The following is a 14,882-nucleotide window of genomic DNA, read 5'->3' on the forward strand; positions in this document are numbered from 1 at the left end:
TTTAGTTGGCTAAGTCAAGCTGAAAAGGGAAATGAAACATTCAGTTTACTGGTTGTACAACACTGTAGCTATATAAATTACTTGAGAGTAAATTAGCCTATATCAAAACAAAGAACAAAGCTGTGAGAGCCTAAGAGAATTTATTACAGTGAATACTGAGTGAAACCAAACAAAGGGATCTATATCTTAGGTAGACAAGTAAATGGTACTGCTTATAGTTCAGAATACATTTAATGAAAAAGTGGTAGAAAGGAACTTGGCACTTAATAATAGGGGAAAAGCAATTCCAGGCACAGGCTTCAAAAAACAAGGAAATATTGGATACCTAAATAAATAAATAAATAAAAACAGAAACGTAGACTAGGCTAAGGAAGATAGAAGTTAAATGGAAGAACAAAACAAAAAGTACATTATAGAATATATTTCTTACTATGGATGTACCCCCAGCATGTTTCAAAAATACTAAAACATACTGAAGTTATTTAAGGGAAAACATAACCTTACCTCATTTTTTCTGCTTTTTTTCCCCCCTCATTTTTAATGTATTAGGTGCTACTGCATTGTAGTCCATGGGTGGTGATGGATTTGCATTGATCTTTTAGCTGCATTCTCATCCAATATTTTTTGCTACCTTTTTGAGAAATCTTAAAGATTGAAAACATAAAAAGGGATATGGCAGAAACCCATACTCACACCATCCAGAATTAACAGCTATTAACCTTTCATTGTATTTGCTTCCAGTCTCTTTTTTAAAAAGAAAACAAAACACTATAATCTCTTTGAGCCATACCTACCTTCTCACCATGACAAAGTTCCGTTGCCCTCTCTGCTTCTCTAGGAGCAGTCACTATCATCAGTTATTTTTCTAGTTCATTTTTTAATATTTATATAGCCATAAATAATATATAGTGCTATTATAGTTTTTAAATTTTACATAAATATTCATATATGTACCTTCTTGTTTTACTCAGCATTAGTTTTTTGAAAGTTTTTTTTTTTTAATTTAATTTATTTTAATTTTTTTGTCTGCGTTGGGTCTTTATTGCTGTGGGTGGGCTTTCTCTAGTTGCGGCGCAAGTGAGGGCTATTCTTCGTTGCGGTGTGTGGGCTTCTGATTGCAGTGGCTTCTCTTGTTGCAGAGCACAGGCTCTAGGCACGCAGGCTTCAGTAGTTGCAGCACATGGGCTCAGTAGTTGTGACTCGCAGGCTCTAGAGCACAGGCTCAGTAGTTGTGGCGCACGGGTTAGTTGCTCCGCGGCATGTGGTATCTTCCCAGGCCAGGGCTCAAACCTGTGTCCCCTGTACTGGCAGGCAGATTCCTAACCACTGTGCCACCAGGGAAGTCCCTACTCAGCATTAGTTTTGAGATCTAATCATGTTGCTTCCGTGTTATAGATTTATTTCATCTCCTTGTTTGGATTTCCATCATGTGAGAATACATTTTATTAATTCCATTCCTTTAAGGATGGATAATTAGATTGTTCCAAATATTTACTATTATAAATAGTAGTGCAGTGATCAGTTTTATCCCAGCCTTTCTTTTAAGAAAGTATTCATTGTGAAAGTCAATTAAGGAAATTAAAGGTATAGTCTGGGATCTTTAAGATTACCCCAAATCGGGACTTCCCTGGTGGCGCAGTGGTTAGGAATCCGCCTGCCAATGCAGGGTACCCAGGTTCGAGCCCTGGTCCGGGAAGTCCCCACATGCTGCGGAACAACTAAGCCCGTGCGCCATAGCTACTGAGCCTGAGAAGTCCGCACACCGCAACGAAGAGTAGCCCCCGCTCGTTGCTGTGAGAGAAAGACCGCGCAGCAACGAAGAGCCAATGCAGCCATAAATAAATAAATTTATTTAAAAAAAAAAAAGAAAGATTACCCAAAATGTAGAAGAAAAGGGCAAATGAGTGAGAAAAAGAACAGAATGATGAATAATGTTCTCAAAAAAGAAGCTATTAACAGAAAACCAACAATTTTAGTGAACACTGTAAAATATTTTCAGGATCATCCATGTTATAATGTTCTTTACAAAATGTTAAGAATTTCAAGCTAAGGTGACAGAGTTAGGACCAATGTGCTACTGCTTACAACGGCAGTGCAGGAAATCACAATGTCTAAACTAGTATTCAGAATTGTTCCAGCAGCTAGAAAATGAAAATACATATATTTTCCATTAAAAAATTTGGTACTTAAATAAATATGAAATGTAGATGTTCTCAATATATTAAAAAATAATGTAAACTTGCCTAACAGAATCATTGCTTTTGGAAAAATCTGCCCTGTTTTTTCTGAACTAGAACAAACAAATGAACAAAAACACAAGAAGCTAGAATAAGTGAAGCAGAAGCAATAGTCAAAGAAGGTAACTTCTGAGTATAAGAAAATATCAAGTCTGGAGGCAAAAGGTTTTACCAAGTACCACAGAAATGAAAATTACTAATAGATAAGTATTGATTTTTAAAAAGTTTTAATATCAGTCTTAATGTATAAATATCTTACAAGTATCAAAACAAACAAACAAAAAAAGCCAACAAAACAGCAAAAATCAGGCTAGCACCTTTGCAAAAGCTCAGAAAACATCTATATACATAACCTTCTGGAAAATTTTCTCGAAAATCCTCTTGCTGACCAAAAGAGGAGTCAGAATGTATAAGATATAGTATTTAAGAAATGGCAGTGGCATAGAAACCATCTAAATATAGAGTTAACTATAATAAAGATGAGTCCTTAAACTAGAGACAATGGAGGCCCTGCATGGTATGCAAAGTTTTATGTTTATAGTGTATTTCTAGAGAGGGTTCATAGCTTTCCTCGGATTGTCAAAGGGTTTATGGCCCTAAAAAGTTTAAAATATCACTATTGTGGATATGGAGCTTCTAAATAAAATTTTAGCAATTCTAATCCAGAGAAATATTAATGAGATGACTTAGAATTTATACTAGTCAAGCAAGAATGATTTAGTATTAGGAAATATATTATTTTACAGAAGTAAACCACAGGAAAAAAAGCTTAAGATAAGATGCCAAAAGACTTTTAAAAGTAATATGAACCATTAGAAATAGAACTCTTTTTTTTTGAATTTTTGAATTTTATTAATTTTTTTATACATTAGGTTCTTATTATTTATGTTTTATACATATTAGTGTATATATGTCAATCCCAATCTCCCCATTCATCCCACCCCCACAACTTCCCCCCTTGGCGTCCATACGTTTGTTCTCTACATCTGTGTGTCTATTTCTGCCCTGCAAACCGGTTCATCTGTACCATTTTGAAGAATTTTTTCTTAATGTGGGAGAGAATATGTTTCTTAAACCAGCATCTGTGTCATATATACTGGTGAAACTTAGAGACATTTCCTTTAAATAAAGATTAAGACAGAAGTGCCCACTATCATAATTGTTATTCAGTATTTTTATGGAAATTCTAGCCAGTATAATAGAATGTAAAAGAAAATATGATTATTGAAATGTACAAAGTAAAATTATTTGTAGATAGTCTTATCCTTCTAGAAAATCTAAGATGCAAGTGTAAAATTATTACGCTAAAACGAGGGTTGACAGTCACATAAAATAAAAATATGAAACTCTATACCTTTAGACAATATGAAATTAAATCCCCATTCACAACACCAGAAAGTAAAATAAATGAGACTAATTACAAGAAGTATATACCTGAGGAAAATTAATTCTAAAGATTTTAATGAATGGATAAACTTACCATGTGCCTGGATGGGAAACCTGCATATTGTAAAAATGGTAATTCTTCCCAAATTAATTTATAGATTTAATTTCATATGAAATCCAAGCATTTCGATTTTTTTTAACTTGGCGAGCCATTATAAATTTAATCTCAAAAGATAAAAAATCAGAAAACACCTAGAACATGTTTAAAAGGCAAAATAGTGAGGAAGGACTTGCCCTGAGAAATATCAAAATGTTCCATTATAGTATGGAAAACAATGTTATATTGGTATAAGAATTAACAGTTCGATCAAAAGGCAGAATAAGTCTAGAAAATAAGAGGACATTTTTATGTATATCTAAGAACTTGAGATATGATTAAGCTAGTAAGTCAAAAGTCAGAAGGTGAAAGAAGGAGGTATTCAGTAAAAGACTCTGGAACAATTGGATATCGTTTGGAGAATTTAAGTTAGATCTTCGTGTTACGTCAAAATAAATTCCAGATGAAACTAGACTCTCAAACCATAGAAAAATTAATTATAAAATTAGAACCCTAAGAAACAGAAAAATAATAAATATTAGATATCTTTCTATCACATTATGTATCATGGCATTATTCATAATATTGTTTATACTTTATTATAAATACTTAGTTCACTGCCTAGAATGTAAGCTCCTTGAGATCACAGAGCTCTCATCTTTTTTTCCGTAGCACCTGGCGCATAGCAGGCACTCAAGAAATCGTTGATGGAAGAATGAATGAATGAATGAATGAATGAACGAATGAATGAACAAGCCCCCAGTAGGAAAGTGGACAAAGCATATGAATAGACAGCCAAAAGGAAAAAAAAACAATAAACATGAAATTATGTTCAAACTCCTTATTACTTAGAGAAAAAAATTGAGGTAATAAAATATTTTTCACCTATCCAGTTGATGAAAAATTTTAAAATAATATTCAGGTAGATGAGCATTCATCCATGCTATGAGAGTATAAATTGGTCCAGCCTTTTTGGAAAGCAGTTTGGCATTTTTTATTGATTAAAATATGTGTACCTCCTAGTACCATGATCGTAGTCTCTAAATGCCATCTCTCATTAAATGGAACTGTAGTCCCTTAGAGAAATGGCTGATTCCAGACCTGAGATATCTTGTGACAGAAAGCAAAAAAGCTATCCAAAAAAAACTGTATGCCAACACATATATATGGAATTTAAAAAAAAAAAGGTTCTGAAGAACCTAGGGGCAGGACAGGAATAAAGACACAGACATAGAGAATGGACCTGAAGACAGGGGGAGGGAGAAGGGTAAGCTGGGACGAAGTGAGAGAGTGGCATGGACATACATACACTACAAAATGTAAAATAGATAGCTAGTGGGAAGCAGCTGCATAGCACAGGGAGATCAGCTCCTGCTTTGTGACCACCTAGAGGGGTGGGATAGGGAGGTTGGGAGGGAGACGCAAGAGGGAGGGAATATGGGGATATATGTATATGTATAGCTGATTCACTTTGTTATACAGCAGAAACTAACACACCATTGTAAAGCAAAAAAAAATCTGTCACTTTGGTAGTTGCTAGGATACAACTCATCATTCTGAATATTAGTAATTAAAGAAAAAGAATCAAGCATTTATCTGCCTGCTTATACTAACTGTATTTCAGGATAACCCAAGAATTGATGAGTAAAATTTCTTCTTTATGAAAGCACTCTAGCCGGAAAATGCAGTAGGAATGATAGAATTAGAAGATTGTTATTTTTACAACTACTACCCCCACCCCACCACGCCCCAAAGAAACAGTGGCCTTAGCCCAGTGGTCTCAAATGAATTGTGGTCAGAACAGGTGTTCTGTTTTAAACTTCTAACTTATTGAGGAGTGATGCTCTTGTAAAATGCATAAAATGTTGCAGCAATGTTAAATTGCTGTAAAAGTTTCTAAACTTTTGCACTTTCAATTTTTGTACTTACCATGAATTGTTAAAAAACCACTGGGAACTGGCACCACCACACCTGAACGTAGCACTGGTCTAGACAACCATCATGGGTGAATGCCAAAACTGTTAAGTGAAAGTGAGGAGCTTTAAAATGGATGGAAACACCCAAACCCACTTATAAATCTAAGCATCACTAAATGTGAACAATCAGACATTGTTTGTCTCCTTACGTGATGCAATAGGAAATTCATAGCACCACGTATGAATTATCTCCCCCAACCCCCCACCAAAATTGAACCTGAATCAAATCAGGCTTCTAGAACTGACTACTGCTTTGCCAGGAATGGAAGGGGGTGAGTTAAATGACAACACCACATGGAAGGCATCAGCCAGATTCCAGAATGTGGGAACTACTATAGGACAAATGACACAGTTTATTTAACTTTAACCAATAAATGTCATTAATGAAGAGGGAGGGAGCACTACATAAGGGTAGAGACATAAAAGACACCTGAATCAAATACAGAGTGTAGGGGTTTGATTCTGATTCAAACAGGTTTTAAGACAATCGGGGAAATGTGAAGATGGGCCATTGAGATTATGTATTTTTAAAAAGACTTATTTGTTAGAAATACATACTGAATTATTTCAGATAAGTGTTTGCTTTAAAATACTCCAGTGTTCCAGGATGGGGCAAGAGGGGTGGAGAATAGATTAAATAAAATAGGCAAAATATTGATAATTATTAAAACCTGGTAATAAGTGTCAAACATAAAGCCAGACATTAGCTATAGTGGTGGAAACAAGTTTTATTCACTAACTACTGACAGTAGGAATACGAGCTGAGCTCCATCGCGATTTGTGCTGAGGTGACTGGCGTTTTAAAGGGCAACGCGGGAGTAAGGAAGGGAGTACAAGCTGGGGCTCAAGTGAAAACTTACTGAAGGTTAATCACTGAATGCCCATGAGGCCAGCTGTGTGTGCTGGCTGGCAGTCATCAAGTTAGGATTCTGTCCTCCCACAGAGACTGGAGGACAGAGACCCTGTCCTTCCTGATGATTACCTTGCAAAAGAATGGCTTTCAGGTTTTTGAGAAAAATATTCCTGAGTTATAGAAACATATACATCTCAGAGAGACCCAGGAAAGATTCATAATTTTAAGACCTTCTTAGTAAATGTTCTAAGAAAGATCAGGGGCTTGTCTTTAGGTGTTGGCTAGAAGAAACAGCCTTGAGCTTTCTCAAGGAGGCATTTTGTTGAGAGGCTGGGGTTACCCTAGGGACATGCATGTCCTTATGCTGCTAGAAGCCTTGCTAGAGTTTGGTTATCACTCAGCGCAGAGGGTTGGACAGAGTCATTATGTGCTGGGAGTTCTGGAGTTCTTACAAGTACATGAGGTTCCAGTATATCAGTCTTTATGAGAAAAGAATACTCTTAAGTGTATGTTTGAAAGTTTTTTAATAAGTTATTCTTAATGTATATTCCCCTTGACCAAGTAATTCCTCTTAAAGGAATGTATCTTAAGGTAGTAATCAGAAATTTGCAGGGCTTCCCTGGTGGCACAGTGGTTGAGAGTCCGCCTGCCGATGCAGGGGACACGGGTTCATGCCCCGGGCCGGGAAGATCCCCCATGCCGCAGCTCATGGCTGGGCCCGTGAGCCATGGCTGCTGAGCCTGCGCGTCCGGAGCCTGTGCTCCGCAGCAGGAGAGGCCACAACAGTGAGAGGCCCGCGTACTGCAAAAAAAAAAAAAAGAAAGAAAGAAAGAAATTTGGTCAAGGACTTATGTATGAGGATATTCATCAAAGTGGTAACACAGAGAAAAATTGGAAACAAGTATTTCCAACATTAAAAGATTTATAAGTTACAGGACATCCTTTCACCTACTAGATTATCAGAAATCTGGAAGCATCAAGAGCCTCTGTGAAAGCAGGCACTCACATAAATTGCTGGAGAGGCTGACCCCATGGAGAGCAATTAGGCAATCTTAACAAAATTACTAATCCATTTACCCTGTTACCTAGCATTCCGGTTTCTGGGTTATCTTCACATGTATGAAATTATTATATATGAGGTTTTTTATTACATCATGATTTGTAATAGCAAAAGATTGAAAACAATAGAAGACTAATTATATAAATTGTGGAATTTATGTAGAGGATTACTATACAGCTGAAAAAAGGATGGGGCACCTCATATCTGTGCATTCAGTATGGTACCAACTAGCTACATGTGGTTATTTAAATTTGAATTACTTAAAATGAAATTTAAAATTCAGTTCTTTGGTCACAGTAGCCACATTTGAAGGTATTCAGTAGCCGCATGTGGCTAGTGGCTATGCCATTGGACAGCACAGATATAGAACATGTCCATCAATGCAGAAAGTTCTGTTGGACAGTGCTGCTTTATATAGTGAGTATAAAAAGTTTTCTAAAATACCTATATTACTTTTATAATAAATAACAGATACCTAGAGATAGATTGAAAATATTAGGTAACACAAAACAGGTTTTTGTGTGTCTGTGAAAGTTTAAAACCTGAGTTTGGAACACATGGAATCTTCACAGAGTTTTTTTCTTAAAGTCAATAACCTCTCCATTTTCTCCTGTAGTTTACCATTTTCAGATGTGTATGAGACCAGGTGGGTTACATATTATGGGGAAAGTTCACTTGGTACAGTTGTTGAAGGCAAAAAGAAAAAACAGCATAAAGGATTCTTAATGAATTAATTATTTTTTTACCTAGCCTTTACTGTTTTTTGCTTGAACCAAGTTTGTCTGAAGACATAACCTTCCTCAGGTCTTTACTGAACTCATGTCCTACATGAACTCTAAATTTGCTAGGTGCTATTGGTGTAGATGTAGCAAAAAGTTACCACTGTAATCACAGCTTTCTGGAATACTCTGAAATTAGACTGTGATATAATAAAGATACTTGCTTGTCTGGGTCCCCAGCACACAGCTTCTAAAACCTTTGGAATCTCCTGAATGGTAGGAATGTCTTTGGCGTGCAAATGAGATGACTTGGTGAGGCGCTCCTAGTTAACTTAAGGATGGGGTTTGGATGCCAGAAAGACAACCTTGGTTAGAAGCCTAAAACTTTCAGCCCTGCCTCCCAACCTCCAGGGCAGGGAGAAGGGCTGCAGGTGGAGATAATCACCAGTGGCCAATGATTTAATCATTCATGCTTAAGCAGTTAAACCTCCATAAAAAACTTTAAACAACAGGGCTCCTGGAGCTTCCTGGTTGGTGGACAGTTTGAGGTGCTGGAAGGGTGGTGCATTTGGAGAGGGCATGGAAACTCCATGCCCCTTCTTACCTACCTTGCCCCATGCATCTCTTCCATTTGGCTGTTCCTGAGTGTATCTTTTATTATAAACTGGTAATAGTAATTAAAGTGCTTTCCTGAGTTCTGAGTCTTTCCAGCACATTATCTGAGAGAAAGGGGTTGTCAAGAGTGTGGGTGACCTGGAAACTGCATTTGGCATCTGGCATGGGGCAGTCTTATGGGACTGAGCCCTTTAACTTGTGGAATCTGTTGCTGACTCTAGGTCGATAGTGTCAGAATTGAACTGAATTATTGGACACCCAGTTGAAGAAGTGGTGCTGGAAAAAACACCACATATTTGATGTCCAGAAAAAAAAGCCCTTCAGGTGTAACTTTATGTGGCTGCAGAACATAGTAAGATGTTGATTTCAGAGTCTGGCTTATTTTAGTGTTGTCTAACAAGAAGCTAATAGGAGTTAAATACCACCTTAGTGTGCAGTGTTTTTTAAAAAATGGGGATTGTGCTATACATTTGAGATACTAATAAATAATTAATTTTAAACAGATCTACAGAAAATAAGGATATTCCCCCTCTGGAAAATAAAGTTGCAGACTTTAGAGAAAAAGAATTGTCTCCAAATTTATCTTACCAAAAGCATGACTGCTCTAGTGCCTGTCTGATGAAAATGCCACTTACCTTCAAGGGAGAAAACCCTCTGCAGCTACCAATCAAATGCCACTTCCAAAGACGACATGCAAAGACAAACTCTCATTCTTCAGCACTCCACGTGAGTTATAAAACCCCTTGTGGAAGGAGTCTACGAAACATGGAGGAAGTTTTTCGTTACCTGCTTGAGACAGAGTGTAACTTTCTATTTACAGATAACTTTTCTTTCAATACCTATGTTCAGTTGACTCGGAATTACCCAAGGCAAGAAGAAATTGTTTCTGATACGGATATTAGCAATGGAGTGGAATCAGTGCCCATTTCTTTCTGTAATGAAATTGACAATAGAAAGCTTCCACATTTTAAGTACAGAAAGACCATGTGGCCACGAGCATATTATTTAAACAGCTTTTCCAACATGTTTACTGATTCTTGTGACTGTTCTGAGGGCTGCATAGACATGTGAGTAGAAAAACATGGCATTTCAAAAAAATCTTCTGAATGTAGGGGGTACTTGTCAAGAAGTCCTGCTGTGTATCAGTTTGTCTATCTAAAACCAGTTCATCAAGAATCTAAAATAGAAAGATGCATCTCATTAGCAATAGGAAAGAAAACTCTTTGCCAGTTATTTCAGTAATTTGGGAATTATTTCTTCCAAGGATAAGTATTCCCTTTCATCTAGTACCATACTCCTAATAGCAGCAATTACAGCTAATGCCATGGAACTGTGCCAAACACTGTGACAAGTGCTTTACATATATTTTCTTGTTTAGTTCTCACAAAACCCCATGGGGTAGGTAATATTATTTCCATGTTACAAATGAGGAAGTTGAGAAGCCAAGTGTAAGGTCAACAAATTTAAGAACCAGGATTTGAACCCGTGCTCTTAACGATTGTTATATGTTGTATTTTACTTTTGCAAATCATTTCCTTGCTACTTTTTTTAGAAACTTAATGGTGCCGCTCCTGATCATAAAATTGACATTCCATAAAAAAAAATGAAAACATGTTCTAATATATTAAGACTGTGAAAAACATTTTTTTTTTCAGGGTGTGTAATTTATTGGTATTTGTAGGTTTGCATATGTAGAGCAGAGTTGCATTATATGTACATTTAATTTAATGCAAATTTAGCTGCCTTTACTAGGAAAAAGAAAAAGCATGAGAGAGATAAAGAGAAATAATTTAAATTATATACATAGTTCTCACCATCCTCTCAGAAGGAGTGTGAGATGAGATATCAATCTGCTGTTACCTCAATTTGGCTCAGTTCCTTTAGATCTGTCATAGAGGAAACCTCTCACTGTGCCAAGTTTTATTCTGTTTAAATATAAGTTGTTGTTTTTTCAGCATTGCCTCTAAACGTAACCCATTTACATCTGGCCAAGCCCAATCTCTTTCAGTGATGGAGGAAAAAAACTAACTGTTGGACAGTGTTTACTGTACTTTATGGTCAGTTTAGTGGGGTTTTTTAAAGAATAATTTTGACTGTTTGTGATTTTTGCCTTAGACTGTAGAAAGTAACCCCCATGTAACATGCACCACCAGCATATATATTTTCATCTATTGGTCAGAAATTACAAGAGAAGTCACAAAATAAGCAAAAGCTGAAGCCCACTGGGATCTGGAATTGGACATGAGCACTGGGGCCAGGGATTCTAATCCTGACAGGATGGGAATTAAACATGTCCCATGCATGGCAGAGAGTGGGCACTGAGCTCTTTTGGGGGACAGAAACAGGGACCTGCACAAGGCTGGGAAGCAGGCTAATAACTCACAGGGCCTGGAATTGTGTTAATAACAACTGGGTTTAGAGCTGTGAAACCCATAGGTCAGAGCCAGAGCAATGAGGAAAGCAGCCAGTGTAGAGGAGCACCCAGGAGTAAATTCCACGAAAAGTATTATTTCAAACAGTCAGAACACACAAAGACATTTAGGACCATGAAGGTAGCATAAGTCCCAACAACTGGCAGCATTCACACCTGAAGAATCAGAGGTAAATGTAGAATCTGACTGAAAGAGACTTTAAAATAGGTATGTTTAAAATGTCCAAAGAGATAAAATATTAGCATCCATGAAACAAGAAAAGGAGATTATTTTTTAAGTATACTGTATATGTAAAAGAACCATTTGGAAATATGGGAAATAAAATATATGGTCATTGAAATAAAAACTAAATAGATGGACTAAATGGTAAGCATTGGTAGAGCTGGAGAAAGAATTAGTGAATTGCAAGGCAAAACTAAAGAGATTCCCTCAGAATGCAAAGAGATAAAGATATGGGGAAAATAAATTTACAGGTTAAAAAATATGGAGGATAAATTAAAAATTCTAACATACATCTGAGAAGAAAAGAGCATTGTTCAGAGATAATAGCTGAGAATTTTCCAGAATTGAAGAAAGACAGGAGTCTTCAGAGTGAAAAAGCCCACTGTATACTAGAAATGGAAAATAAGATAACTATATCTAAATATATCATGATGCAACTTAAAAAGTATCTAGGGCAAAGAGTAAATCTCACACTATCAGATAGAAAAGAGGAAAAATAGATTGACAACACACTTTTCATCAGAAAGAAGACAAAAAGGAGGCATATTAGCTTAAAATGCTGACGGAAAATAAAGGTAAAACTAGAATTCTGTACCAACCCAGATGGTCATTTGTGGGGAGGGAGGAGGGTTCTCACACAATTACACAGCAGTTGAAGACATGCATAACTGCTTTCTAGCAATAGTACTTTTAAGTCTATCTAGAGCATTGTTTTTCAAGCTACAGGTTTAGTAGGATGTAAAATCACTTGTAACTAGCATTTTAAAAATTAAATCATACAGAAGGTACCCATGTGCATCCCACATGATAAGGTACTTTCATGCCACTGTTATTTCTGCTTGTACGCATACACATATAAATATGCATGCCTCTGTAGGATCGTGAAGAAAATATATTTCTTACTGTGAGTCATAGTCAAAAATATTTGAAAGCTACTACCCTAGAGATGCTTACACATGTGCATAAGAATAAGGATGTTGTAGCATTTTTGGTGTATTGAAAACTAGAAGCAACTTAATTGTATATCAAGCAACTTAATTGTAATCTAAATGCTGTGGAAAAGTTAAAAGGAAATAACTAGATTTGTATATAACACAGATGGGTCTCAAAAACATATTGAATGAAAAAAGTTGTAGGATAATAACTATAGTACTTTTAAAAAAAATACAATATATTGTTTGTAGATAAATATGTATGTAAAAAGTATAAAGGATGCCTCACCAAACCTCTTGAGAGTTTAGTTTTATCTGTAATGCTTTTTTTTTTTTTTAAGGAAGATCATATATACAGTATATATGTTTTAAATTACAGTTGGCCCTTGAACAGTGCAGGGGTTAGAGCTGCTGACCCTCCATGCAGTAGAAAATATAACATATAGTTGGCCCTCCATATAAGTGGTTCCACATCTGTAGTTCCACATCCGAGCATTCAACCAACCGTGAATCGTGTAGTACTGTGGTATTTACTCTTGAAAAAAAATCCATGTATAAGTTGACCCATGCAGTTCAAACTCATATTGTTCAAGGGTCAACTAAAAGGACTAGACAAAATGATGACAGCTAATTCTATATGGTCAAAATATGAGTGTTTATTGTATTATTGTTTGTGTTTTTCTGTACTTTTTAAACTTTGCAAAGTCATACTAAAAAAAGCAACAGTAGATTTCTACATCTGTAAATAGAATCCAAATTAATGAATTTATTGCTTGTTTTTTTCTGTTGCAAACAGTAGTTACCACTCTGACATGTATTGTGTATAAACAGAAAAATGCAGAAGCAAATCATAGAGGAAAAGACCTTAAAGTCACTTACCATTCAACATATGAGACAGGATTCAGAGATTTTAACCAGCTTACCAGTGGTTACGTACCTAGTTTATAGCCAGGATTCAGAGATTTTAACCAGCTTAACAGTGGTTACATACCTAGTTTATAGCCGAGATAACCAGGTTCTTTACTCCCTATCGAGTTACAAGTCCCTGTCATGTTAGATAGTTATCTAAATAGTTAGAGGGAAATTTTTTTTTTTTTTTTTTTTTTTTTTGCGGTATGCGGGCCTCTCACTGTTGTGGCCTCTCCCGTTGCGGAGCACAGGCTCCAGACGCACAGGCTCAGCGGCCATGGCTCACGGGCCCAGCCGCTCTGCGGCATGTGGGATCTTCCCGGACCAGGGCACGAACCCGTGTCCCCTGCATCGGCAGGCGGACTCTCAACCACTGCGCCACCAGGGAAGCCCGGGAAAATTTTTTTATGGTTGCATGTTTACTGCTTAGCAATGTTATGAAAAACAGATTGTAGTAGCTAGATACCCAGCATCAGTCTCCCCAATTTATTTTCTGTCACTGGAGGGAGAGATAATACAAGACATATGCAATATGCCCTTTTGAGTTTGACACATATAAGTTTATCCATTGTAAGAGAGCAGACATAGGAGAATTTTTACAAAGAAGGTTTTGCAGAATAGGAAATGAAAGGAATTCATTTTGAAAAGTTAGAGAAAACTCATAAAGTTAAGTATTTATTTCATGAGCAAATAGAGGTACAGGGCAGTTTATAATTATTTATAAATTTTTGGTAGATATTGTCTTTCAAAGAGGTCTTTTTTATTTAGGGAAGAAGTCTAACAGTCCATGAACCAAACAACTATTCTAAATACAATTACATCCTTTACACTTTTGTCAAGATAGTCTCTTAACTTGGTGCTTTTTTATTCTGACTTCTCCATCCGTTGCCTTTTAGAACAAAATGTGCATGTCTTCAACTGACAGCAAGGAATGCCAAGACTTGCCCCTTGTTAAGTAGTAAAATAACCACTGGATATAAATATAAAAGACTACAGAGACAGATACCTACTGGGTAAGATACCTTGAGGATCCGTTGCAGGGTATTTATATCTTTGAAGAAGGATACTTTATCATTGTGGCCTGTAGTCTTATAAATGTTGTTAAATCTTAATTTCTTATACCAAAAATCTAAATTAAGGCATTAAAAAAACAAACTTGTATATTGTTCTTGGAAATGGAAGTCAGAGAGCACACATGTAACATGCAGACTGTTTCTAACACTCATCTGCTTTGAGTCTGACTCTTTCCCTGCTAGGGTTAGCTTACTTTGGGTAGACGGTTCCCCATTAAGATGTATACTGTGCAAAGCTTGTCTGAGAATTGGGAATTTTCAACTTCTCATGGTTGTTATTAATAAAAATAAACAGAAAATTTTCTTCCTAGACTTTCCCTTCCTAGACATTTCCTTTGTAGACATTGCTAGACATTTTTAAAGAACTAACC

The 14,882-nt window shown here is 36.3% G+C and overlaps 1 protein-coding gene across 3 annotated transcripts in view; it reads left to right on the forward strand.

The window, feature by feature from the left end:
- The window catches only part of LOC114888037 (histone-lysine N-methyltransferase SETDB2-like), an 81,457-nt gene that overhangs the window by 18,411 nt on the left and 48,164 nt on the right, over positions 1–14,882 (forward strand). For all 3 annotated transcript variants that reach the window (XM_029209918.1, XM_029209917.1, XM_029209920.1), the window contains exons 6-7: positions 9,447–10,010; positions 14,335–14,451. In XM_029209918.1, coding sequence (XP_029065751.1) covers positions 9,447–10,010; positions 14,335–14,451 — 681 coding nt within the window. The remainder of the gene's footprint in view (positions 1–9,446; positions 10,011–14,334; positions 14,452–14,882) is intronic.

Source organism: Monodon monoceros, unplaced genomic scaffold, assembly GCF_005190385.1.
Source record: "Monodon monoceros isolate NGI ecotype Baffin Bay Population unplaced genomic scaffold, NGI_Narwhal_1 Super_Scaffold_8, whole genome shotgun sequence".
Classification (NCBI taxonomy): Eukaryota; Metazoa; Chordata; class Mammalia; order Artiodactyla; family Monodontidae; genus Monodon; species Monodon monoceros.